The 24,688-nt window shown below is 35.6% G+C and overlaps 2 protein-coding genes across 6 annotated transcripts in view; one reads left to right on the top strand and one right to left on the bottom strand.

The window, feature by feature from the left end:
• The window catches only part of URI1 (URI1 prefoldin like chaperone), a 92,042-nt gene that overhangs the window by 36,251 nt on the left and 31,103 nt on the right, over window positions 1–24,688 (bottom strand). For 2 of the 5 annotated variants that reach the window (XM_058424956.1, XM_032170335.2), the window contains exon 2: window positions 8,633–8,667. The exons of 2 other annotated variants lie outside the window; for them this stretch is intronic. Coding sequence is in view for 1 of the 3 variants with exons in the window: in XM_032170335.2 (XP_032026226.1) it covers window positions 8,633–8,667 (35 nt within the window). In the remaining 2 variants the exon portion in view is untranslated. Of the gene's footprint in view, window positions 1–8,632; window positions 8,668–18,764; window positions 18,783–24,688 lie in introns of those variants that run through there. One more of the 5 variants, XM_058424957.1, reaches the window with a different exon arrangement.
• LOC116478830 (large ribosomal subunit protein uL6-like) lies at window positions 22,659–23,422 on the top strand. Its single transcript, XM_032762116.2, has one exon. It carries the CDS (start codon window positions 22,748–22,750, stop codon window positions 23,318–23,320), a length of 573 nt encoding a protein of 190 aa, XP_032618007.1. The 5' UTR covers window positions 22,659–22,747; the 3' UTR covers window positions 23,321–23,422.

The following is a 24,688-nucleotide window of genomic DNA, read 5'->3' as shown; positions in this document are numbered from 1 at the left end:
CAATTGATATAAGTAACTGAAATGTACCACAAAATTCAGGCAGAATGGTGGTATATTCCTTTTTTATAACTCTATTATACCAAGGAATTTATGTCATCAGAAGATGCTGATGAAATAATCTATGTTCTTTATATTTTATGAGTCCATCAGAAAACGTTACTATTAGACATAGATACCAAGATTAACCCATATATAAAAATGTAATTTTTCAAGTCAATGAAACAAAATTATCTAAAGAGAGATGCAGCTAACATTCTACCAGATTTCTTCAATTTAACTTTTCAACAATGAGAAAACAGAGTGCAATGGATATACATAGTAAGCCTGGACAGAAAAATCTGTTCTACTGTTCTCTCTACAACAACCATACACATGTGTTTGAAGACTTGTCAGTTATCACAAGTGCCTGTTTCTTCATTCATTACTAATCTTTTACTCTAAGAAAATGAGATGTGAATTCAAAGTAAAAAATCTTAAAAATTATGTAAAAACACATTCATCTAAGTTTGAAAGAAATATCCTAAAGTGCCTAGTTAATTTTTACTGATGAATTTATATGTAATTTTTGTTCTTTTTATTTTCCATTTTCTATAACTAATATAAATTCCTATTACAAATCAAAGGAAAGGACCTTTTAGAAAAGGTGTGATGAGCTTATAGCTGACTTAAGCTTTGAAAGTTTGTGCAAATTTCTACTTAAATATTACCATAATTCATAGGTTTTGCTACTTTACACTTTCTATATTTTCTTTCTAAAGCATATTTTAGAAAAAAGTAATTTTGTGGGTTTTCTTAATTACAGTAGCAATTTAAAAACCCTTTTAGGTCACTGATCCCTATGAGAAACTAGAAAAACTCTAGACTCTTCCTGAGAGAAAGGACTCATATTTTACATATAGTTTCAGCACAGGCCCAATCATTGATCCCTCCGGGTTAAAGTTTCTCAAGACGTTTTACAACAGTGAAAAATAGCAATCCTGGTTTTGAACCTACCAAATATTTAAAATCCTCAAAACTATCAATTGACTTAAAAACAAAAGAAAAATGTGAAAACCCACACCAATTTGGTCATGAGTTCAATATGAATTAGTAAAAAGTAAATTATAGGCATGCCTCCATTTTTCACAGCCTACATTTCTCTCAAGTCTTACACTGATACCCACCCCAATCTGTCTTTGGTATAGTGGAATCTGGACTTATATTTCTCAAAATAAGAACAAGCACTCAGGATTATCACCAAGTGATGCGCTTCTCAGACAAGCACTGTGGTCGTTGCAGTATTTACATCTTCATCCTCAAACAGGAGTCTGTGCTTAAGAGTTTTATTGGATGTTACTCTTCATAAAAAAATGGAAAATGAAAAAACTTAAAAGTACAAAGAAGTACAGTTTTCAAACCTATACAGTTGAGACAAAGATAAAAAATCATGAGGTGTGCCCAAAGCAGTAAGCCCTGAGCCCTTTGCCTCAGTCAGATACTGGACTTGAGCTGGTCATGGGAAACTGAACCAAACCGTATTGACACTGGAAACACACTGTCATCAAAGACTCTTCTAGGTGATGAAATGTGATTAGGGATTTTTTTAAATAATAGTTTAAAACTCTTCAGGGGGAAAAAACTCTCCTATAACATGTAAGTTTTCCTTTCATTTTCAGAAGTGCATTAAATATTAAACTAGTTGGTTGCTTCCAAAAACATGATATAAAAGCTTGAGGACTCCTACAAGTAATAAATTCTAATTACAAGTTAAAAATCATTTAACTCTTTAAAAAGAGAAGGAAAAGAAAAAAGCATTTACAGTTTGACCTTAGTCACATAAATACACATACAGAATTAAGAAGCTAGAGGGAATAAAAGGAAACGTTTTAAAAACAGGGAGAGAATTAGCTTCTCTTTACAATTATGAGTAAATTTATCTTTATTCCTTTCTTATTTCAACTTTTACATAATTAAGCATGCATTCATTTTATATTCAGAATAAACATTTAAAAACCTAACTCAGATTTTAAAAAAAATTCTTTAAACATTCAACTTGAATCTCTTTTTTTGCCTCTTAATTTGCTTTGAAACATTACACACAAGAGTTCCAAACTTACTTAATCACTAGCGCATGTACTAACTCACACCATTTTTTAAAACTGTGCAGAAACTTAAAGAATGACAAGATTTGACATATATGATTCCTCCCCCTTATACCTAAGACTTTCATAAACAACTACAGAAACTCCAACAACAAAAACATGTAAAATCTCCAGAAAGTTTGGAAGTTGCTCTCTGCTCCACTCAAGAGGAGGAAAAAAAAAGAAAAAATAACATAAAAAGCCCAAACAGAAGGCCCTCTACAAAACAGTGACTGAAAACTTTGTAGTCAGTAAAATATGGACTCTGAAAAACACAGTTTACAAATCTACCTAACACTGTAGAACAAAGTCATTGACTTTTACAAGTTTTAAAGGTATGCAGATCAATATTTCACATATTATACATAATAAAATAAATTTTATATAGCATGTGAAAGCAACTCAAGAAAAGTTTCAGGTATTCATACGAAATATACTGTAAACCATGGCACTGTTACAATGAAATAGTTCAGTGCTTCTGTACACAAGGAATGCCTCAAAAACATGAGACATATAGACAGATATACAATGTGTGCATAAAACAGGTATCTCCATCCCGACTGATAGGAAAGAGTAGCTCCAACAAAAAAAAAAAAAAAAAAAAGAGAGAGAGAGAATCAAATCTTCACCTGAGATTTTTACCTACACAGGTATGCTTTCTTGGTTATTTCCTACTATATACTTTAACTATAAATTCTAACAGAAACTAGTTACTCTTTTCCTCTGAACAATTATTTTTGTCTAGTTTCCTTTGAAAAATAAATGTCGCGTATTTGCTTTAGACTCTCTCAAAACTCACATGCCAAAGTGTTTTGGAACTTTTATGTCTAAATTTAAAGTATTCTTTCCAAAATTAAACACCTGAACAAAGCATCTTCTTCTATATTTAAGACTGCTTCACGTAATTTCAAAGATACCTTTACCAAAAATCCTTTCAAAATAAAGGAAGCAAGGCAATAAATTTTTTACAACTCACATGCATACGATTTACGATTGTAAGTAACGCCTAACATAAAGATGATCTTCCAGGCATCACATGTACTATTTCATTTCATTCTCACCAGTCAACATAAAGGACGGAGACTTCCTTTTTGTGTGTGTAGGACCTATTCAATAAAGTCATTGCAGTGCATTAAAAATGACCACTAATTCTTTTCCACGCCTCCTCTCAATGGGTGGGTGTTATCTTCCCACCTTGTGAATCTGCGCTGGCCCTTCCTTTGACCAACATAACGTGGCCTTGCAGCTTCCATTCTTGCTGCTCTGAGATGCCCACACAAAGTAAGCTGGACAAAAGAGAACATGGAGGCAGAGGCTCAACCAACAGCACTAACCACCAGACTTGAGAGTGAGGCCATTCTGGACAACACAGCTGACCTGGCCACCAACTGGCTGCAACCAAAGCAGTGAGCCCAGACAAGACTAGCAGAAGAACCACACAGGTGAGCCCAGCTTAACATGCACACCCACTGCATCATGTGCAAGTAAATGGTGGTTGTTTCAAGCCACTAAGTTTTGCAGTAATTTTACTAAGGAGCAATAAAATAACAGATATATCATCTTAGCAAGGATATATTTTGAGTTACAGAGCTGTACTCTCAGTGATGTAGCAATTATTTATTTAAAACAAAAATAGTTCCAGGTCTCATTTAGTAACCCTAAAAGTTAAATGTTTGACACACAGTGAAATGTATGGAATGAGGTAAAGAGGAACAGTTAGTTAATGATATAGGGTAGGTATAGTATTAAATGAACAGGTACAATCTGATTTCATTTTTGTCCAAAAGGATGGGAGCCGTATATAAACATGTAGATGAATACACACACACAACACACACACATACATACACAACACTTACATTATGCAAACCATTTCTGAAAAGATTAATGAGAAATTGGAAAAAAAAAAAAACAAAAAAAAAACTGCTGCTTCCAGAAAACAGGGCCGGGTGTGGGGGCTCACACCTGTAATCCTAGCACTTCAGGAGGCCGAGGCAGGTGCATTGCCTGAGCTCAGGAGTTCGAGACCAGCCTGGGCAACACAGTGAAACCCCATCTCTACTAAAATACTAAAAAAATTAGCCGGGCATGACGGCATGCACCTGTAATCTCAGCTACTTGGGAGGCTGAGGCAGGAAAATAGCTTGAACCCGGGAGGCAGAGGTTGCAGTGAGCCGAAACCATGCCACTGCACTCTAGCCTGGATGACAGGGTGAGACTCCATTTCAAAAAAAAAAAAAAGAAAAAACAGAACTGAGAATTAGGGGACAAAGTTAGGAGGAACCTATACATCATTTACATCCTTTCATACCTCCTAAATTTTGAAACATGTGAATGTATTGTCTAATTAAATATTTTTTATTTAAATCTTAAAAAGTTAACATATAGTCTTTCTTGTCTCTTAAAGATATATACTGAAATATTTCCAGATGGAATGATATGGCTTAGATTCATTTCAAAACTGGAAGTGGGATAGTCAAAATAGTTTTTATTAAGAAGTCAAAAAAGAACAGATGTTGGCAGGACTGCAGAGAAAAGGAATGCTTTTACACTGTTAGTGTGAATGTCCAGCCACTGTGGACAGCAGTTTGGAGATTTCTCAAAGAACTAAACTGAACAACCATTCAACCCAGCAATCCCATCACTGAATATAGACCACCCAAAAAAAAAAGCATTTTGCCAAAAAGATACGTGCACCTGTATGTTCACTACCGCACTGTTCACAATAGCAAAGACATGGAATCAATCCAAGTGCCCATCAACAGTGAGCTGGATAATAAAAATGTGATACATATATACTATGGGCTACTACACACCCATAAAAAAGAAGAAATATTTGCAGTAACATGGATGCAGCAGGAGGCCACTATCCTAAGTGAACTAATGCAGAAACAGAAAACCAAATACTGTATATTCTCACTTATAAGTGGGAGCTAACCATTGGGGACACATGGACATAAAGATGGGAACAATAAACACTGGTGAATACAAGAGCGGTGAGAAAAGGCAGGGGCAAGGGCAGAATAACTGCCTACTGGGTACTATGCTATCTGGGTGATGGGTTCAATTATACCTCAAATCTCAGCATCGTGCAATGCACCTTTGCAACAAACCTCTACCTGTACCTCCCAAATCTAAAATAAAAGTTAAAAAAAAATTGGAGGTAGGAGTAGATGGCAAGATAAGATGTTGAAATGAAAAGAGTTTAGAGAAAATCATGAGTTGATGATTATCAAAGCCAGCTGATGAGTACATGAGGATTCACTATACTACTCTATCACCTTTCATTTGAAATTATTCATACCAAAAAGTGATTTAAAAATATTAATGTAAAGCTGTAACAGTAATTCACAAAAACCCAACTCTCTCTCCATCATGACAAAAAACAGAATGAACACTAAATATTCACGAATATTTAAAAGCACTGGCTTTTTTTTTATTTGTCTGACAATTAAAATTTTCAAAAGACGTATACGGGCTCCTATTAATACTTATTGAGTGCCAGGCAGGGTGTTCTATAGACGTGATCTCATTTGATCTTCACTACAACCCTGTGAGTTAAGTAGTATCATCATCACTTTACAACAAAAAACTGAGACTCTTAGCATAATTGTTCAAGGTCAAAACGCTAGTAAATGACAGGATTCAAATATAGGTCTGTGACTCCAAATGCCATGCTCTTTAAGGAAGAATTAAAAAGAAAATTACAAATAATCCACAAACAAAATAATCAGCCACTAGTGGACCAAACAGTGGGAAGTATCCTCATACTTCAAGGAGATGACAGTATGTGGATTTCATAATACCTTATTTCCTGAGTTAGTTAAAAGGGATTATAAAGAAAAAAAGTTTGATTCAAAAACATTTTTTAAATCCTCACTAAACTGAAAACCATTATTATTAGCTCTAAAATAATGTTGTACAAATTCTCATCCATTAGGCTTGAATCTTTCCTTTTTATCTGTTATTAACTAAACAAATATTATAAATTTCTTAGTTCACTGAAGTTCTAGGATTTAAATTCATTTTCTCAAAGATTTTTTTGGGTAGATCCCGTGGTCCCAGACCATTTTCACTCCTATTTTTCTATAAAAATTTTCACTCCCTGTCCTACTTTTTTTTTAAACAAAAACCAATTTGGATTATTTCTGAACCTAGAATACATATACTTGTTCCTTAAAGAATCCCTTAAAAATTATACAAACAAGCATAAACATCACTAGCATTAAGAATGTATTTTTCAAACCATATATTTTGTTCTTCTTTATTATACTGGTGTGTACTCATAAAGAATAGGAACTTAACAGAAATTATATTTTAAACTAGGCTAATACCAAGGGTTAAATAAGAATTAAAGCAACATGTTTTTAAAAGTAGTGTGTGAGACATCCTAAGAACGGCTCCAGCCTCTGAACTCCTGTAGTTGCTTCCTATCTCTGCACATAGCACAAAATTATTGTGATTTCCCTGTTTAATGTCTGACTATGAATTCTTCTATGGCAGGGTCTTTCAATTCCAAACAGCAGCACAATACTGGCATATGGTAGAAACTCAACCATTGTTTGAGGAATTAAGAGAATGCAAAAATATCACAAGAATTCCACAACTCTCCCAAACAGCAATTTCCTGGCTTGCAGGGAAATGGTGACACTTTGGTTTCAATTTTTTGATATAATGAATTGATGAATTTACTGGCCATTCAGATTTGAGCAATATAGATCTTCATTAAAAGCGAAAAGTCTGTTTCCTGAACCAAACCAGAAATGATTCAGAGGAAAATGCAAATTTTAACTGGAAAAAAATAATTTTTTTAATGTATAAAGTATTATATTACTTCAAGATATGTGTAGGCAAATATGCTAAGCTTCTACAGTTTAGAGGGTTTTAAAAAACTGAAAAGTGAAATTGAGGGTCACATGAACCTGCCATGAAGTAAATGTCATATTTCTGTCACTGCTCACTAGACTTGTGCACTACTAGAGTATTTGTAAACTAAAATGTTATATAGAAAATAACCACATATTTGGTCTTCATTTACTCAAACCTTTACCAAGTGCCTATTTTGTGCCAAACACAGCAGTAGGGGCTGTGAATAAAAGGATGAAAACGTGCCCTTATCCTTAAAGAACTCTAATAAGAATCTTATAAAACAAACCAGAAGCAAGTTACCATTCACCCATTTATGTAAACTAGCATCTATTCCCAGTGAATACCTTTCTAATTTCCTGAACTTCTTACCAAAACCAATAGATAGATAGAAGTTCACGTTAATAAAACTTCCCCTGGAAATTATTTGTAAAATGAGCCACTCTGACAAAATGTGCAGGGGAAAAAATTCTTTAGCCAACGACTTGTATTTCAAGTTTTTAACCTGAACTGAATGTATAATGAAAGGCGAATGGTCCATTATGGAAATGTTGACAGACTTACACCACCAGTGGAAGCAACTACAACGATGCATTTATTGAAAATTAATGAAGTCCTGAATTTTTATTTATAAAGTGGATATTATTAGTTTTAGATTATTTTCTGCAAGCCAATAGTCAAAATTTAATAAGATGATGTGTACAGATTGCACCAATTTTCACTCTTATCCACTGCCTGCAGCCTATGTGCATTTAAACCAAAAAACATTTTATATACACTAACTATAAATTATTTTCTTGGAGATCTCTCAGGCATGACGAAAAAGCCTCTTAAAATAAATTTAAAATATTATATGCTTGATGGCGTATAACCGAAGGTTTAATCTCACCACTAAAGGGGCAGTTACCATGATTTTTGCAATAACCCTGCAGACAATAATCAAGACAGCTCCTGTTGTTCTCTCAGTAAAATCTTCGTAAGCACAGCATGGATATATTGTAATTTGATATCTGTAAGATCAACAGCTATACCTCATGACAACTCATAATATAAGATTTTATTCACCATTAAATCGAGCATTTTCCTCAGAAGCCAAAGGAAAGTGTGTTATTTACCAAACATGGTCCTATTAACTACAGATTAGCACATTAAAATAGATATGCTTTCTCTCTTAAAAAAAAAAAAGTAGTCAATAAAACAAGCTCTGAAAAGTAGAAAATTAGATTTTTTTTCAAACTTTGGGAAAACATTTCTGTGCCCTATTTCCATCATTATTTTAAAGTAACTGATTCCCATTATTTTTCTACTAATATGTAAGAAATATCCCCAAAATAGAGCTATGTCACATTCAAAAATGTCTGTCTCTAATTCATAATGATATTAGTACTAGTCTTAGAAAAGAAAAGGCACTTAGAATAAATACAAGTGGTAACACAACGTCAGGAAATCAGAAATGTGTAATTCAGAAAAGGGTCAAAGACAATATAAATTAGTATTAAAGGCATTCAAAATGGAGATTACTAGAAGAATTCAATTACTAGTCATACATACACACACACACACACAAACAGTAAACATATTATTTGAACACAAGTAGGTTACCCCATCAGTATTTCAGAAGTGTAATAAAACCATCTTTCACTCACCAATGCTGGATTCTCTCTTGGCAGTTAGTGACCACCTGTCATGAAAACAGATAACTACTCATGAAAAAACAGAGCTACGCACAGAACTACAAAAATCAGTGTTATCTGAAAACTAGAACATTGGCTTTACAGATTTAATAGCATCTCAGTATACATTTTTATTTGTCAAATGCACAGAGATGTGAATGTTAGTTTTTAAGCAGCACACTTTATCATAACCCTCTAATGCAGGCTGATAACTGCAGAACAAATTACAGCTTTCTGATTCATACTTTGGTACAAAACCCGCTTCATAACTATTAGGTGACATATGATATAAGATAACTAGTATTTTGTACAATCTACAGACCTGTTTTCAATATTACATATTTTTGTAGAATACGTAAATGTTATAAATAACAAGAAACCAATGTAACACCCACGTTTCGTCAGTAAAAAAACAGTAGTGAAAATATTTTATTTTGTCAGTGTATCTCCAAACATTTTCACCTGTAATTTTTATTCTGATGCATTAAAAAATGAATTCAGTGATATTTTTCTACTACATTTTCAAGAAGAAATACTTGGGATAAGGAGATGCTCTGAACAGCTCATTTGTTCCCCAGTGAATTATGATAAACATTGTAAGCACTTCACAGCCAGTTTAAACTATGTTTATAATACTAAAACAATGAATTTAAGTACAAAAGTTATTTGTTTTCCTTGGAGATATGTCAGTAGATTCTCAAAATGCTCAGAAAATAAGAAGACTAGACAATAAAGAAAAATGCAATTTAAAAAAATAACACTATTTTTGAATGACAATTTAAGAATTAACATTGTTTTCAAGGATGGCTAATTATCTACTTTTAAATTACCTATTAATAAAAATTTTAAACAGCAGTCTCTTTTTAGAGACAGAGAAACTAGGGGATGAAAGCCAAAATGCTTAAGACTAGGCCATGAGAAAAAGACAGCAGCATTATCTGGTTTGCAAAACGCTGCTCTAGTTCACTGCTCTAAATACCAATATTATCTCTTGTATATGCTCAATGTTTCACCACCCCTCCCAGCAAAAAAAAAAAAAAAATACACAAGATTTTTTTTTAGACCTGTCACTAAATTCCTCTATTATAACATTTAATTCCTGAAATAAATGTCCTCTTTTGGGACATTTTAAATACTAAGACAGAAATTCTGTACCAAAATACATGCTATAATCAGAAACCCAACCATACTACACATTAACTCAGCATAAAAAGTCCATTTTAGAATGAAGATCTCTCAGTAAGTATCAATCACATAGCAACACTTAATAACAGTGGCAATATATAATAGAGTACTGACTTTACATCTGGAAGAGCCAGGCTAAAACTACATCAATCCATTTCACTGTTTCTGATTTGGCAGTAATTACAAAATAGACAAATAGAATTAAATGTAAATTGAAAAAGGAAAAAAATGCTCATGAAATCCTTTTCATAAAGTTCCTATTTAACAACCCCATTAAAAGATGAGACCCAAAAACAGTCAGGATGTTTTCCAATCCCAATGCATGTGTTTCCAAGCATGAAGAGAGCCAAAAGCACAAAAAGCAAAGCCCTGCAAACCATAAGAGCAGAATGTTCATTAACCTCTACATGATAATCCTTTCGTAGCTGCATATTAACTAGTTACACATTCATAATCATTTACATTATTTAAAGGACCTTCGAGGAAATCTTCTAAGCTATATCCATTAGTGATGGTGTTAAAGGTTATAGAAGATAGTCTACCTAATGTTTCCAGGAAGCCTTGTTAATTAGTAAATATGTAAATTTGGCACATATGCTTTTTATGTTTAAGAAACAAGTCACTGGTAGAATAGCATGTGTTCTTGCCATCACTCCCCATAGTCTACCCTCCACTTTGTTCTGGCCATACTTGCCCTGTTCCTTTTACTTCCCTTAAATAGTCTCCCTAGAAAGACAGATCAGCAACAAAATCCACTTCACAATGTACAAGAGAAATTTTCACTACCAAAATGCTGCCTTATGTTTTAAAGTCTTTATTAGTTACCTATAGTGTTTAGAATATCAGAGACTTCAAATAAGCACTATCCAAATGTAAACTAAAGAAGTGACATTTTGGAAATCAGAAATAAGGGGAAAGATGAAAGAGGTAGATATAAAAATACATAGACTAGCCTTCTGATGGCATGTCTAGGTTATCTTTGTTTATATGATTTATGGCCCACCTACTTGCAAAAAAGATTTAAGCCCAAGCAGTTCTATTATATTTAGAGGGTTTTTATTTTTTAGTTGTCTTCTATTTCACGGCAAGTTATTCAAAAGAAAAAACTAGTAAATTTTGGCCGGACGCGGTGGCTCATGCCTGTAATCCCAGCACTTTGGGAGGCCGAGGCGGGTGGATAACGAGGTCAGGAGATCTAGACCATCCTGGCTAACATAGTGAAACCCCATCTCTACTAAAAATACAAAAAAAAATGGCCGGGCGTGGTGGCAGGCGCCTGTAGTCCTAGCTACTCAAGAGGCTGAGGTAAGAGAATGGCATGAACCAGGGAGGCAGAGCTTGCAGTGAGCCGAGATCGCGCCACTGCACTCCAGCCTGGGCGACAGAACGAGACTCCATCTCAAAAAAAAAAAAAAAGGAAAAAAATAGTAAATTTCTACAACTTAGAAATTTTAGAAGGTGTTATAAAAACAAATATTTTTCCCTTAAGTTAAATTATTCTAAATAATCGTATTTCTCCTGAAAGGGGACTCAGATTAATTCCTTTAAGTATTAAATTTTGAAAGTAACCATAAGGCAGCAAGCCTTGTTCTATAAGCAACACTTGAAAAACACAGCAAAAGAAACAAAAACATTTCATTACTTTGTTGTCCTCCACAAAAGTAAGACCACAATGGAGGAACAATACTAGTTTTTTTTTTTTTTTAAACCTGCCAAAACATGCAAATAGTGCCCCTAAAGAAAAAAACTTATTGTATTATTTTCATTTTTCTTAAAAATAGCTACTAGGCTTCAACTTTAAAATAACTGAACTAGTAAATTCTTTAATATAATGACCTCGTTTACACTCAAGAATTTATAATAAAGTATGTACCTACATAGAAGTACAGCAGTAAATCCATAGTAAAGAAAAAGAACTATGAGCTGATTTACCACTATTTAGGAGTCTTAACCAACAACCCAGTGGCCACAAAGTCATATGGTATTCATTCTTTGCAACACAAAACTGTCTTTAACCTATGAGCAATAACGACAGGAGTATATGCCAACACTGCATGTGACAAACAAACTGCAAAGAGTTCGATGAATGCAGTTTAAATCTTTATTTGGAGAGGAAACCTGTATTCAGAGATGAAGTAACTTACTTAATATTACACAACTGTCCAGGAACTGGTAAGAGATGAGATCAGTTTTGAAACCAAGCCTTTCTAACAGGGCTTCTATCGAATCCTAAAGTGCATAGTCCCTATACTGCCCTGCTTCCAACCATCATGTGGCTTACTAGATAACAGCAGAAAAACACTGGTTACCGCTGCAGTCTTAAAACACTGACTGCTATTGCTGTTTCTCCTCCACTAGTTAGTTCCTCAGTCCCACACTCACGAATATTCCTTGCCACTCATGTCAGTAAAAGCAAATTCTGTAAGCTTAAGTTCACCAATTCACTAACATTATAATCCTCATTTCTTCCAATGCCTCCTACAGCTCCTGACCCTTTCAGATGAAACAAGTAAGTATAAACAACACATTTCCCAAGCATCATTTACTAGTATATCTGTGTATGTTTAGGTGAAGGTAGAAGGGTAATGTGCTAGCCCTACAATTACTATCACACCTCATCATATTTTTAAGACACTTATAAATTAATAGGGTTAGACACCTAGAAGGACAACGATGGACAGCCCATCCAATAGTATTTTTCTGTTCATTAGTGTCCAGCTCACATACACATACATTTTGTTACCAAGGGTTAAAACAACATTTGGTGACTTTTAAGGTCCATACATTATATGGAAGACAGGAATAATAATTTCTTAGCTGTTGTTCCTCAGAAGCTGCTTTTTAAAAATTATTTTATAAAGGAGAGCAGTAACATGCAGTAAGATCTCCAGTACTTAAAATTTTTATTTGTGCTATTTATATTGGTGACAGACCACAAGAGGGCATAAACCTATGAGTTTCTAAGGCAAGTTAAATACAATGCCACACTAAAACTAGACTGGAACAGAAAGCCTAAAAGGTCAAGAGTACTTCTTCATCTTTGATACTTTTCCCAAAAATGCTTCACTTCTAAAACTTTTCTCACCATACTGCAATTTTAAATTCTTCCTGTATGGGTTAATGCATAATATAACAGTTTGGGAACTGTGCTAATCAGAGCTGTCTAAATTTATATAGTTTTGCTTCTCCTGCTAGACTGTGGCTTCAAGGCAGATCTTACTATTTTGGTTTTAAAGCTGCTGAGTCAAAAAGAAAATAGTATCAGTGGGAGCTGAAGCCAATGGATACTGGACATACATGTTATGTGACAGTGACAGTTACTTAAAAGCTGAAAATAATTTCTTAAAAGATAGATTTGTCAAGTAGATGTATAAATATCATTACCAAAGTATACAAATAGTGTACTTTCAACAAAATTTACAAAAATTACGAATCTTTTAAGTAAACCCCTTTGCAAAGAAGGGAGGAACTGACTACAGGTTCCTAACAGGAAAAAATGCAATAAGCACTGGGATAAACTGTAATAAATTGAGGGTTACTGTATAAAAACCACCATAGCCTAAGCAGAGTGGCTCACGCCTATAAACTTAGCACTTTGAGGCCAAGGCCAGTAGATCACATGATGCCAGGAGTTCAGACCAGCCTAGCCAACATGGTGAAACCCCGTCTCTACCAAAAATACAAAAATTAGCCAGGTGTGGTGGTGCATGCCTGTAATTCCAGCTATTCAGGTAGCTTGAATTGCTTGAACCAAGGAGGTGGAGGTTGCAGTGAGCCAAGATCGCACCACTGCACTCCAGCCTGGGAGACAGACGGAGACCCTGTCCCCCAAAATAATAAATAAATAAATAAATAAATAAACCACCATAAAAGTAAAGAAAACCATTTCAATTTTAAACAAATTATGTTCTAAATATGCTGCAAAGCAAAACTGCTAATGAAAGCTAAGTCCAATTATATGGAGCCACTTCTGAAAACACTTACATGTTCTTATTTAAAATGTTAGCTAAGATGGAATCAAAAGTCTCCTTAATCTTTACCTTTATGTTTTAGCCAGATTCCTCCTACACAGGCTTCTAAGCATTTTTTCCTGCATTCCAATCTAGTCTCATTTTACACAAATATCGGACTATGTCTAACGTGCTCTGGCACTGTACATCTCCCTCCTTAGTTGGCTTTACCTACAAACTGGGCTCTTTTTTTCTTTCAGTAATCATTACTCGCTATCTTAAGTATTCTATTACAGTTTTCTCCTATTGGAAATATTTTAAGAGTGGTGACATATACATTCAGTAATATTTCTAAGAATGAAGACGTTTACATGTTTGGAGAGTTTTGGGGGTTACTTGAACTAGAGATCCAGGAACTCTAACTGTTCTGGCTGAAAGCTCCATGAGGTAGGGCCGTGTAGTAAACATAACATTTGCAATGAAACATATGAATATTCAAAATGTAATAAATGCCTCACCCATATCAGTTCTAGTTTTGTCAAAAATGAATACTCCATAACTTAAGAATAACTGTGTTTTCAGTGCTTTTCAGGCTTCTGAACTGCAGATAAGAAATTGTGACCTACATTTCTGAATCTGAAATACTGCCTGAATTCCACCTTGCATGCCCACTGTTTTACCAGAGATATCAATCATTTCTTCTCCATTCACATACCTTCCTCGTAGAAACCTTGACCTTCTCCCATAAAGAATGGGTAAAGAATCCCATTTCTCCGTCTGTAGCCACAATAAAGGGAGAGGATAGATACCTGCTGCTAACTGGACCAACCTCATTTACTTTGGACATCAGAGCCTGAGGTGATCACAGATTCTGGTCCTAAAAGGAAGACCACAATAGGATCTGCACAAGCTAACCAACCATCTAAAGCAGCTGGCACAGGAAACAACATAAACGTACAAGAAAACAAAACACAGAGACCCAAAAAACTCCTACCCTTGACTCCCTCCTGACTTCTTACAGTAAATTATTTCATAATTTCCTAAGCATCTGTATGATTTGCAACTAAGAAAACTTTAGAGTAGTCAACTTGCCACACAGGTTAGGAGGAGAATGTGCCTATGAAAGGCTCAAAGGAAACAAACAATCCACTGAAGAGTAAATACAAATACAAAAAACAGGAAAATATACTCCCAGGTAACAAAAAAGTCAAATTAAAGCAATCTTATTTAGCATTAATTAAAGAAGTACATTTTTATTTTAAACAAACACCACTGGCCAGGCGTGGTGGCTCACACCTGTAATCCCAGCACTCTGGGAGGCCGAGACAGGTGGATCACCTAAGATCAGGAGTTCGAGATCAGCCTGGCCAAGATGGTGAAGCCCTGTCTCTACTAAAAATACAAAAAATTAGCCAGGCATTGTGGCAGGCGCCTGTAATCCCAGCTACTCGGGAGGCTGAGGCAGGAAAATCGAACCCGGGAGGCAGAGAGCCAAGTTCACGCCATTGCACTCCAGCCTGGGCAACAAGAGCGAAACTCTGTCTCAAAAAAAAACAGAAACAAAAACAAAAACAAAAAGAAACCACCACTGTCACTGAGACTGTAGTAAAAATCTCAGATCACACTAAATCACTGCAAGTAGCTATGTAAATTCAAAACTCAGTCTAGACTTCTATAATACCTCCAAGTAGGACAAAAAAAGCTTGTAACTCTCAGAAAGTAGAAGAGACAGATAAATAACAAAAATTATCTCTTTAAAGGCACCCAAGAGCTGCCAAAGCAGTGAGGACAAGAGGAACCAAGGATTCAGAGAGGGGAGAACTGTGGAGAAGTGAGCTGATCATCTGAAGCCACTTTTTTCTCAGACAACAGGAGGCATAGGCAAGAGGCTGAGAATTATGTTGGGCCCTGAGGAGACAGCCATGGCTAGCAGACAGAAACAAGCAGAATCTTGCGCTGTCTGACAAGGCTATATGGTAGTAAAATGAGAGCGCAGGAGAGGTCTTAAGCATCCAACTGGTTTCCCTCCCATGATTATCTGTCAAATTCTGAGCTGTGAAGGCCAAAAAGATAAACTAAAACTCTGAAAAGCAGAGCTCAGGATCAAACAAAAATTAGTTCAGAAGCCTCCAAGGAAACATGGTGTAGTGAGCAAAATCAAGCTTCCAGATGAAAGCCTGAAGAAACCAGAAGCAGCAGATGCCTTACTAAAGCAACAACCTGGCCTTCACTCCACCCAGTACCTGCCTAGAGTAAAGTGACCAGCTCCCACTGCATCTGCCTCAGTAGAAGAAAGGATGAGCCTTTTCCAGAGGAAGTTATCACCTTCAGGAATATCTACAATCTTTAAAGACACAATCCCAGGATTTAGTCAAAACTAACTAGGATGCCAAGAAACAGGATCATATGACCAAAAGTCAAAAGAAAAAATATATAAAATAGAACCAAACACACATGCAATCTAGATACTGGTGTTAACAAACATAATGATTAATATGTTCAAGGAAATAGAGGAAAAGATATAAGGAATATATTTTAAAAATAGCAATTTTCACTAGAGAACTGAAATCTACGGGAAGAAACAAATGAAAATTCTACAACTGAAGAACCAAAAATTAAAATAAATGGCATTAAAAGAAGATTAAACAGCAGAAATCAGGATTTTTGAACTTGACAGGTCAAAAGAAAACACCAAATTAAAGCCCAGAGATTCAAAAATAAGATGTGGAAAATACAGAAAAGACCAATAAGAGACATGTGAAACACTGTGTAAGTGCAAGATCCAGAAAGGGAAGAGAGAATGTAGCAGAAGCAATATTGAAAAGATCTTGAATTCTGGATTTTCTAAAACTGATATCAAAGTATCAGCCAACAGACTGAAGAAACTCCAAGAATCCCAAGCAAGAGAAGCACAAAGAAAATTTCAAGGCACAACATAGTTACAGTGATGAAAATCAAAGAAAAAGGGAAAACTTTATGTGCAGCTGGGGGTAGGCGGAGGAGGCATAGGGGAGATTCACAGCCTTCAAAGGTGTGACAAGACTTAGAGCTAGAGCTAACTTCAACATCAATGACAGAAAGTGAAAGATAACAGAGTATCTTGAAATGCTGGAAAAAAATAACTGAAAATCTATAGTGACATACACAGCAAATAGATCCTCCAACATGAAGGAAAAAATAACATTTTCAACAGAAACAGAATTCTGCACCAGCAGACTTTCATTAAAAGAAATACTAAAGGTTTATTTAACTAGACATGTTGTTAATTAAATGTCTTATCTAAAAAAATTATTAAACTAGATATTGTTATTAAATAAGTGTGATCGGTTAAAAAAAAAGACAGCAACAACAACAACAAAAAAGACTCTTCAGAGTAATATAAATGCAGAAACAATTAAAGAGTAAAGGTACAGGATTAAAAAAAAAAAGATGGGTAAGGAGAAATCAATATTGACCACACAGAATAATTAAATACAGTGCTGTGGTGTTTAAAACACATAGAATTAAAATGCATAGGAGCAATCATGTAAGAGGTGGGCTGGATAAATGAATGCATGCTATGATCTCTAGAGACACAGAGACTGACTTAGTCAAATGGAATTGTAAAAAAAAAAAAAAAAAATACTATAAATACATACTATATTTAGTACTAAAGCATAAAGTACAGTATAAAAGTAGTAAAAAAAATGTATCACAAACAAGTTAATAGGAGGAAATAACAATACAAAATGTTTGATCCAAAAGAAGGAGAAAAAAAGAGCAGAGAAAAAAGAACATAAAAGTATGTTAATTAGAACTATAATGGGGTACCATTTGACACTCCAGTAATGAGGATGGTCCTCACAGAAAACAAAAACAGCAAATGCCAAAAGTTGCCCAGTATGTGGACTGGAACCCTTGTGAATTTGCCCGGGAATGTAAAATGGTACAGTCACCGGAGAAAGCAGTGTGGCAGTTCCTTAAAAAATTAAACACAGAATTACCATATGATCCAGAAATTCCACCTCTGAGCATACCCAAAAGAATCGAAAGCAGCCAGGCACAGTGGCACACACCTGTAATCCCAGCACTTTGGGAGGCCGAGGTGCGTGGATCACCCGAGGTCAGGAGTTTGAGACCAGCCTGACCAACATGGTGAAACCCCATCTCTACCAAATATAAAAAATTAGCCGGGAGTGGTGGTGCATGCCTGTAATCTCAGCTACTTGTGAGGCTGAGGCATGAGAATCACTTGAACCCTGGAGACAGAGGCTGCAGTGAGCCGAGATTGTGCCATTGCACTCCAGCCTGGGCAACAAGAGTGAAACTCCATCTCAAAACAAACAAACAAAAAGAATCAAAAGCAGATACTTAAACAAAACACCCATGTTCACAGCAGCATTACTCAAAATCACCAAAAGGTAGAGGCAACGCAAGTATCCATGGATGCTAAAATAAACAAAAATGTATAATACACTGTATAATACATTCCATAATAGAATATTATCCAGCCTTAGAAAGCAAGAAATTCTGATATGTGCCACAACATGGACGAACCTTGAGACATTATGGTAAGTGAAATAAGCCAGTCACAAAAGGACAAATACTATATGATTCCACTTAAAGGTACCTAGAGTAATCAAATTCATAGAGACAAAAAGTATAACAGAATGGTGATAGCCAGATCAGGAAGGGGAAGAATAGAGAGTTATTGTTTAATGAACAGAGTTTCAGTTTTGCAAGATTAAAAAAAAAAAAAAAGCCTGGAGATGGATCGTAATTATGGTTGATCAACAATGTGAATATACCCAATGCCACTGAACGGTATACTTAAAAATGATTAAAATGGGCTGGTCATGGTAGCTCATGCCTATTTCCCAGCACTTTGAGAGGCCAAGGCAGGACGACCGCTTGAGGCCAGGAGTTCAAGACCACCCTATATTTTTTTAATTATAAATTTTTTTTAATTAGGTAGCCACAATGGCACGCACCTGTAGTCCCAGCTACTCAGGAGACTCAGGCAGGATCACTTGAGATCAGGGGTTCAAGGTTGCAGTGAGCTATGACCACACCACTGCACTCCAGCCTGGGTGACAAAGCAAGACGCAGTCTCTTAAAATTATTAAAATGGTAAGTTTGGTTATATTTTACTACAATTTTTTAAATAAAAAATAAATACAATGTACATCTAACAGAAAGGTGATAAAATTAAATATACCAGGAATCCTACTACATATAATGGCTTAAAATACTCTAAATAAAAGGAAAAGATATCCAGACTGAACATTAAAACCACAACAATACACTGTTTATAAGAAACACTTTGAACCCAAAAGACTGAAGTTAAAAGATTTTTTTTTAAAGATAGACAAAACAAACAAATTTAGCTGATGTGACCATACTAATACTAATATCCAACAAAGGAGACTTGAAGGCAAGTAGCATTACTACAGACAAAAATATCTCAGAATGGTGAAAAGGTCAACTGACCAGGAAGTTATTACAATTCTAAATTTGTATACAATGAATAACATAGCTGTAAAATATATAAAGCAAAGGTTAAAAAAAGAGAGAAAAATAAATCTATAATCCTAGTGAATATTTTAATACATATCTCAATAAATGATAGAATTAGCAGAAAAAAATTAACAAGGACATAAAATACTGGAACAACATATTCAAGCAGCCTGAACTAACAGATACATACTGAACCCAAAAACTGCAGGATTAACATTTTTTTCCAAGTAAATTACGAAAAATTTACCAAGAAAAAAAAAATTAGGTCAAAAGGCAAGACTTAAATTTCAATTATGCAGAATGTGTACTCTGACTACACTAGAGAAACAGAAAAATAGGTAGAAAATAATGTTTGAAAAGGAATGTATTTCCAATTTATGGGTCAATTAGCAAATCACAATAGAAATTAGAAACTATTTTTAAATGACTGATAAGGAAAATGACATACAAAATGTGTGCAGTACCTAAGGCAATGATTAGAGAAAAATTTAAAGCTCAAAATGCATATCTTATAATAAGGAAAGGTTAATATTAGTAACCTCAACCATCATCTCCAAGGGCGAGAAAAATTACAGGCAAAGGAAAACCTTAAACAGGAAAAAAAGAGAAGAAATCAATAAAGTAGAAAGCAGACTTAGAAAAGAGGAAAAAAATCAAAGGCAAAAATATAAAATATAAAATTGATAAACCCTTAAGAAGAGAAATCAAGGGAGGAAAAAACCCACAAACTAAAAATTACAGTAATTAAAAAGAGGACATCACCACCAAATCTACTGATAATAAAAAGTTAACAGGATATTATGGTTAACTCGGAGGGACAATAAGCTTGAAAACTTAGAAAGGACAATTCCTTGAAAATCACATTTTCTAAAATTGCCTGTAATTTTAACTAGAAACAGAAAATCTGGATAGTCTTTGAACTTTCAAAGAAATTGAGGTCGTATATTAAAATCTCCATACAAAATGTCCAAGAAAAACATTGGGCCCAGACAGCTTTGTTGATGAACTCTTCCAAACATTTAAGTTAGAAACAGTACGAGTCAGGCACAGTGGCTGACTAGCCTGTAGTCCATCACTTTGGGAAGCCAAGGCAGATGGATAGCTTGATCCCAGAAGTTCAAGACCAGCCTGGGCAACATAGTGAGACTCAGTCTCTACAAAAAATACAGAAAAATTAGCCAGGCATGGTGGTGCATTCCTATAGCCCCAGCTACTGGGGGAGACTGAGGCGAGAGGATCATCTGAGCCTGGGAGTTCCAGGCTGCAATGAGCCAGGATTGGCCACTGCACTCCAGCCTGGATGAGAGAGAGCGAGATTCTGTTTCAAAAACACAAAAACAAAACACACACACAAAAACCAGTAACAATAGTGTACAAACTCTTTTATAGGATATTCAAAAATGGGAGTTGTTTCATGAGGCCAGCCTAATTCTGAAGCCAAATCCTTACATGGACATTACAAGAAAAGAAAATCATAGGTTTAAGGTAGTGTTAATCTTTTTTTGTTTGTTTGTTTGCTTTTTTTTTTGAGACTGAGTCTCACTTGCCCAGGCTGGAGTGCAGTGGCATGATCTCAACTCACTGCAACCTCCACCTCCCCGGTTCAAGCAATTCTCATGCCTCAACCTTCCAAGTGGCTGGGATTACAGGCCCCCGCCACCACATCCGGCTTATTTTTGTATTTTTTGTAGAGATGGGCTTTCACCATGTTGGCCAGGCTGATCTCAAACCTGTGACCTCAGGTGATCCGCCCACCTCAGCTTCCCAAAGTGCTGGGATTACAGGTGTGAGCCACAGCACCCTGGTAGAGTTAATCAAAAAAAAAAAGAAAAAAAAAAGAAAGAATTACAGAATTTTGCCTCATGTAACAGAACAAAATACCTTAATAAAATATTATCAAATTTAATCTAGCAATATACAACCAGGTAAACACATCCTCTACAAATGGGTTTGCTGCAGGAATGCAATGGCATTTGAATATTTTTAAAGAATCAAAGTAATTTACCATATTGTTATCTCAAGAAACACAGAAAATACATTTGATAAAATTCAGCATCCATTCATGATAAAATTAGCAACAGGAGAAAATGTCCTTATTTTCATAAAGAGTAGCTACAAAAAGCCAACTACGAACATCTGTATGGTGAAATACTTAAAACTGCCCTCCTGGTATATAAAGCCCAATGTCCTAACTTTTATTTTACATTATATTAAAGGTTCTAGCCCATACAATAGAGCAAAAAAAAAAAAAACCATAAAAAAAACTTAAGAACTGGAATGAATAAAACTGTCAGTATTTACAAACAACATGCCTGTATGTAACTACATAGATACTATCAGAATGTATAGGCAAGTAATTAGAATTCAAATAAATTTAGGCCAGGCATGGTGGCTCACACTTGTAATCCCAGCACTTTGGGAAGCAGAGGCGGGTGGATCACTTGAGGCCTGGAGTTCGAGACCAGTCTGGCCAACACAGCAAACTCATCTCTATTTTTTACCAACAATAATAAAAAAATTTGGAACAAAGTCAATATGTAAAAATCAAGTATGTTACCAGCAAAAATAAAAATAAAGAATAGCAAGTAAATTACAAGACAATAAAAAATAGTATCTAGAAATAAATCTAACACATGAAGACTTGTATACTTTTAAAAGCTAATACTGAAGTTATAGAAGTAAATAAATTGATATACCATGTTCATAGATTTTAAAACAATATTGTAAACATCTTAATTCTCCTCAAACTGATCTTTAGATCCAGTGCACTCCAAGCAAAACCCCAGTAATATTATTTTTTGAGTATTGGAAAGGTGATCCTAAAATATATACAAAAAAGCAAAGGGTCAGAATAGTAAAGACAATCTTGAAGAACAAAGTGCTAGAGGAATTTCACTACTAGATATCAAGACCTATTATAAAGCTAAAATAGTAAGAGTGTGATACTGGTGCAATTATAGGCAAAAATCCAATGGAACAGAATAGAGAAACAAAGCTACATACACATAATCACATAATTTATGAAACAGACAACATACTCCATAAGGATTACTCTAGCTACTAAAAGAAAACTTAACCCCCTCCAGAATCTCTAGAATTTTTCGTTACAATATCTGGCATCTAATTCAAAATTACAAGGTACAAGGCAATCTATAAAAACAGAAGCAGCTATAAAGAAACCAAGAGGAAAGAATAAAAGCAGACCTTCATTTGATTGACATATTGCATTTATAAAATATAACAGACTTTATGATTAATACATTCATGAAAACAGAAGTTGCAGATGTCCACAGAAACTTGGAATCCATTTTAAAATTTCAAAACATAAATTGTATTTATTTTACGGTTTTCCTGCTGATAAATCCAAAAGAATTATAAGCAGGAAAATGACATCATCCAATTTGCATTCTTAAAAAGACTACTCTGGGCCACTTTTTTTGCTGCGTCTACTGTGAGAATGGAGACGATTCTCAGCAATCAGACTGTCGACATTCCAGAAAATGTCGACATTACTCTGAAGGGACGCACAGTTATCGTGAAGGGCCCCAGAGGAACCCCGCGGAGGGACTTCAATCACATCAACGTAGAACTCAGACTTCTTGGAAAGAAAAAAAAGAGGCTCCGGGTTGACAAATGGTGGTGTAACAGAAAGGAACTGGCTACCGTTCGGACTATTTGTAGTCATGTACAGAACATGATCAAGGGTGTTACACTGGGCTTCCATTACAAGATGAGGTCTGTGTATGCTCACTTCCCCGTCGTTATCCAGGAGAATGGGTCTCTTGTTGAAATCCGAAATTTCTTGGGTGAAAAATACATCCGCAGGGTTCAGATGAGACCAGGTGTTGCCTGTTCAGTACCTCAAGCCCAGAAAGATGAATTAATCCTTGAAGGAAGTGACACTGCGCTTGGTTCAAACTCAGCAGCTTTGATTCAGCAAGCCACAACAGTTAAAAACAAGGATATCAGGAAATTTTTGGATGGTATCTATGTCACTGAAAAAGGAACTGTTCAGCAGTCTGATGAATAACATCTAAGAGTTATCCAGCTACAGAAAGAAGATGCCAGATGACTCCTAAGACCTACTTGTGATATTTAAATGATGCAATAAAAGACCTATTGATTTGGACCTTCTTAAAAAAAAAAAAAAAAAAAAAGACTACTCTGGGCCAGGCACCATAGCTTACGCCTGTAAAATTTTGGGAGGCCGAGACAGGTGGATCACCTGAGGTCAAGGAGTTTGAGACCAGCCTGACCAACATGGCAAAACCTCATCTCTACTAAAAATACAAAAATTAGCTGGGTGTGGTGGTGGGCACCTGTAATCCCAGCTACATGGGAGGCTGAGGCAGGAGAATCGCTTGAACCCAGGAGGTGGAGGTTGCAATGAGCTAAGACCACTCCATTGCACTCCAGCCTGGGCAACAAGAGCGAAACTCCACCTCAAAAAAAAAAAAAAAAAAAAAAAGACTACTCTGGGAAATAGATAGAAGAGGAACAAAGTGGAACTGCCAAGGCCAGCCAGGAATTACCGCCTCTTTTGTAAGAAATGGTAACTGGGCCAGGCACAGTGGCTCACGCCTGTAATCCCAGCACTTTGGGGGGCCAAGGAGGGCACATCACCTGAGGTCAGGAGTTTGAGACCTGCCTGGCCAACATGGTGAAATCCTGTCTCAGCTAAAAATATAAAAATTAGCTGGGCATGGTGGTGGGTGCCTGTTAATCCCAGCTACTTGGGAGGTTGAGGCAGGAGAATCACTTGAACCAAGGAAGAAGAAAAAAAAGAAAAGAAAAATATCGTAACTGGGAAAATGGCAATGAAGATCACAGGAAACAGCCAATTCAAGGAATTCCTAGTTTTCGGATATAATATTCTTCTATTTCTCTTATGTATTTTTAGTTCATATTATAAATTAAATTAAACATAATAGTTCATTGAGAGGGTGGTTATAAATATGGATAAAGCTAAATACATTTACCCTTTGACTCAGTAATCCATCTCTAGGACTTTACCCAAAGTTAATTCACAAATGAGAAACAACATATGCCTAAAGTGATTTACTGAGGCATTATCCGTACTATTAAGAGACTAAAAAACACCAAATGCCCATCAACAAGGTATCAGCTGAATACCTGATGACACAGACATAAAGCACTGTGCAACCACAAAATATGGTAAGGAGGCCGGGCACGGTGGCTCACACCCGTAATCTCAGCACTTTGGGAGGCCGAGGCGGGCGGATCACGAGGTCAGGAGATCGAGACCATCCTGGCTAACACAGTGAAACCCCATCTCTACTAAAAAATTAAATTAAAAAAAAAAAAATTAGCCGGGCTGAGGCAGGAGAATGGCATGAACCTGGGAGGCGGAGCCGAGAATGCACCGCTGCACTCCAGC

The sequence above is a fragment of the Hylobates moloch genome, unplaced genomic scaffold, assembly GCF_009828535.3.
Source record: "Hylobates moloch isolate HMO894 unplaced genomic scaffold, HMol_V3 SCAFFOLD_12, whole genome shotgun sequence".
In the NCBI taxonomy this organism is placed as follows: Eukaryota; Metazoa; Chordata; class Mammalia; order Primates; family Hylobatidae; genus Hylobates; species Hylobates moloch.
This window is presented reverse-complemented; position numbering and strand designations above follow the sequence as displayed.

Excerpts from the sequence above, each read along its gene's own strand:
- LOC116478830 (XM_032762116.2), top strand. The coding sequence starts at position 22,748 with ATGGAGACGATTCTCAGCAATCAGACTGTCGACATTCCAGAAAATGTC.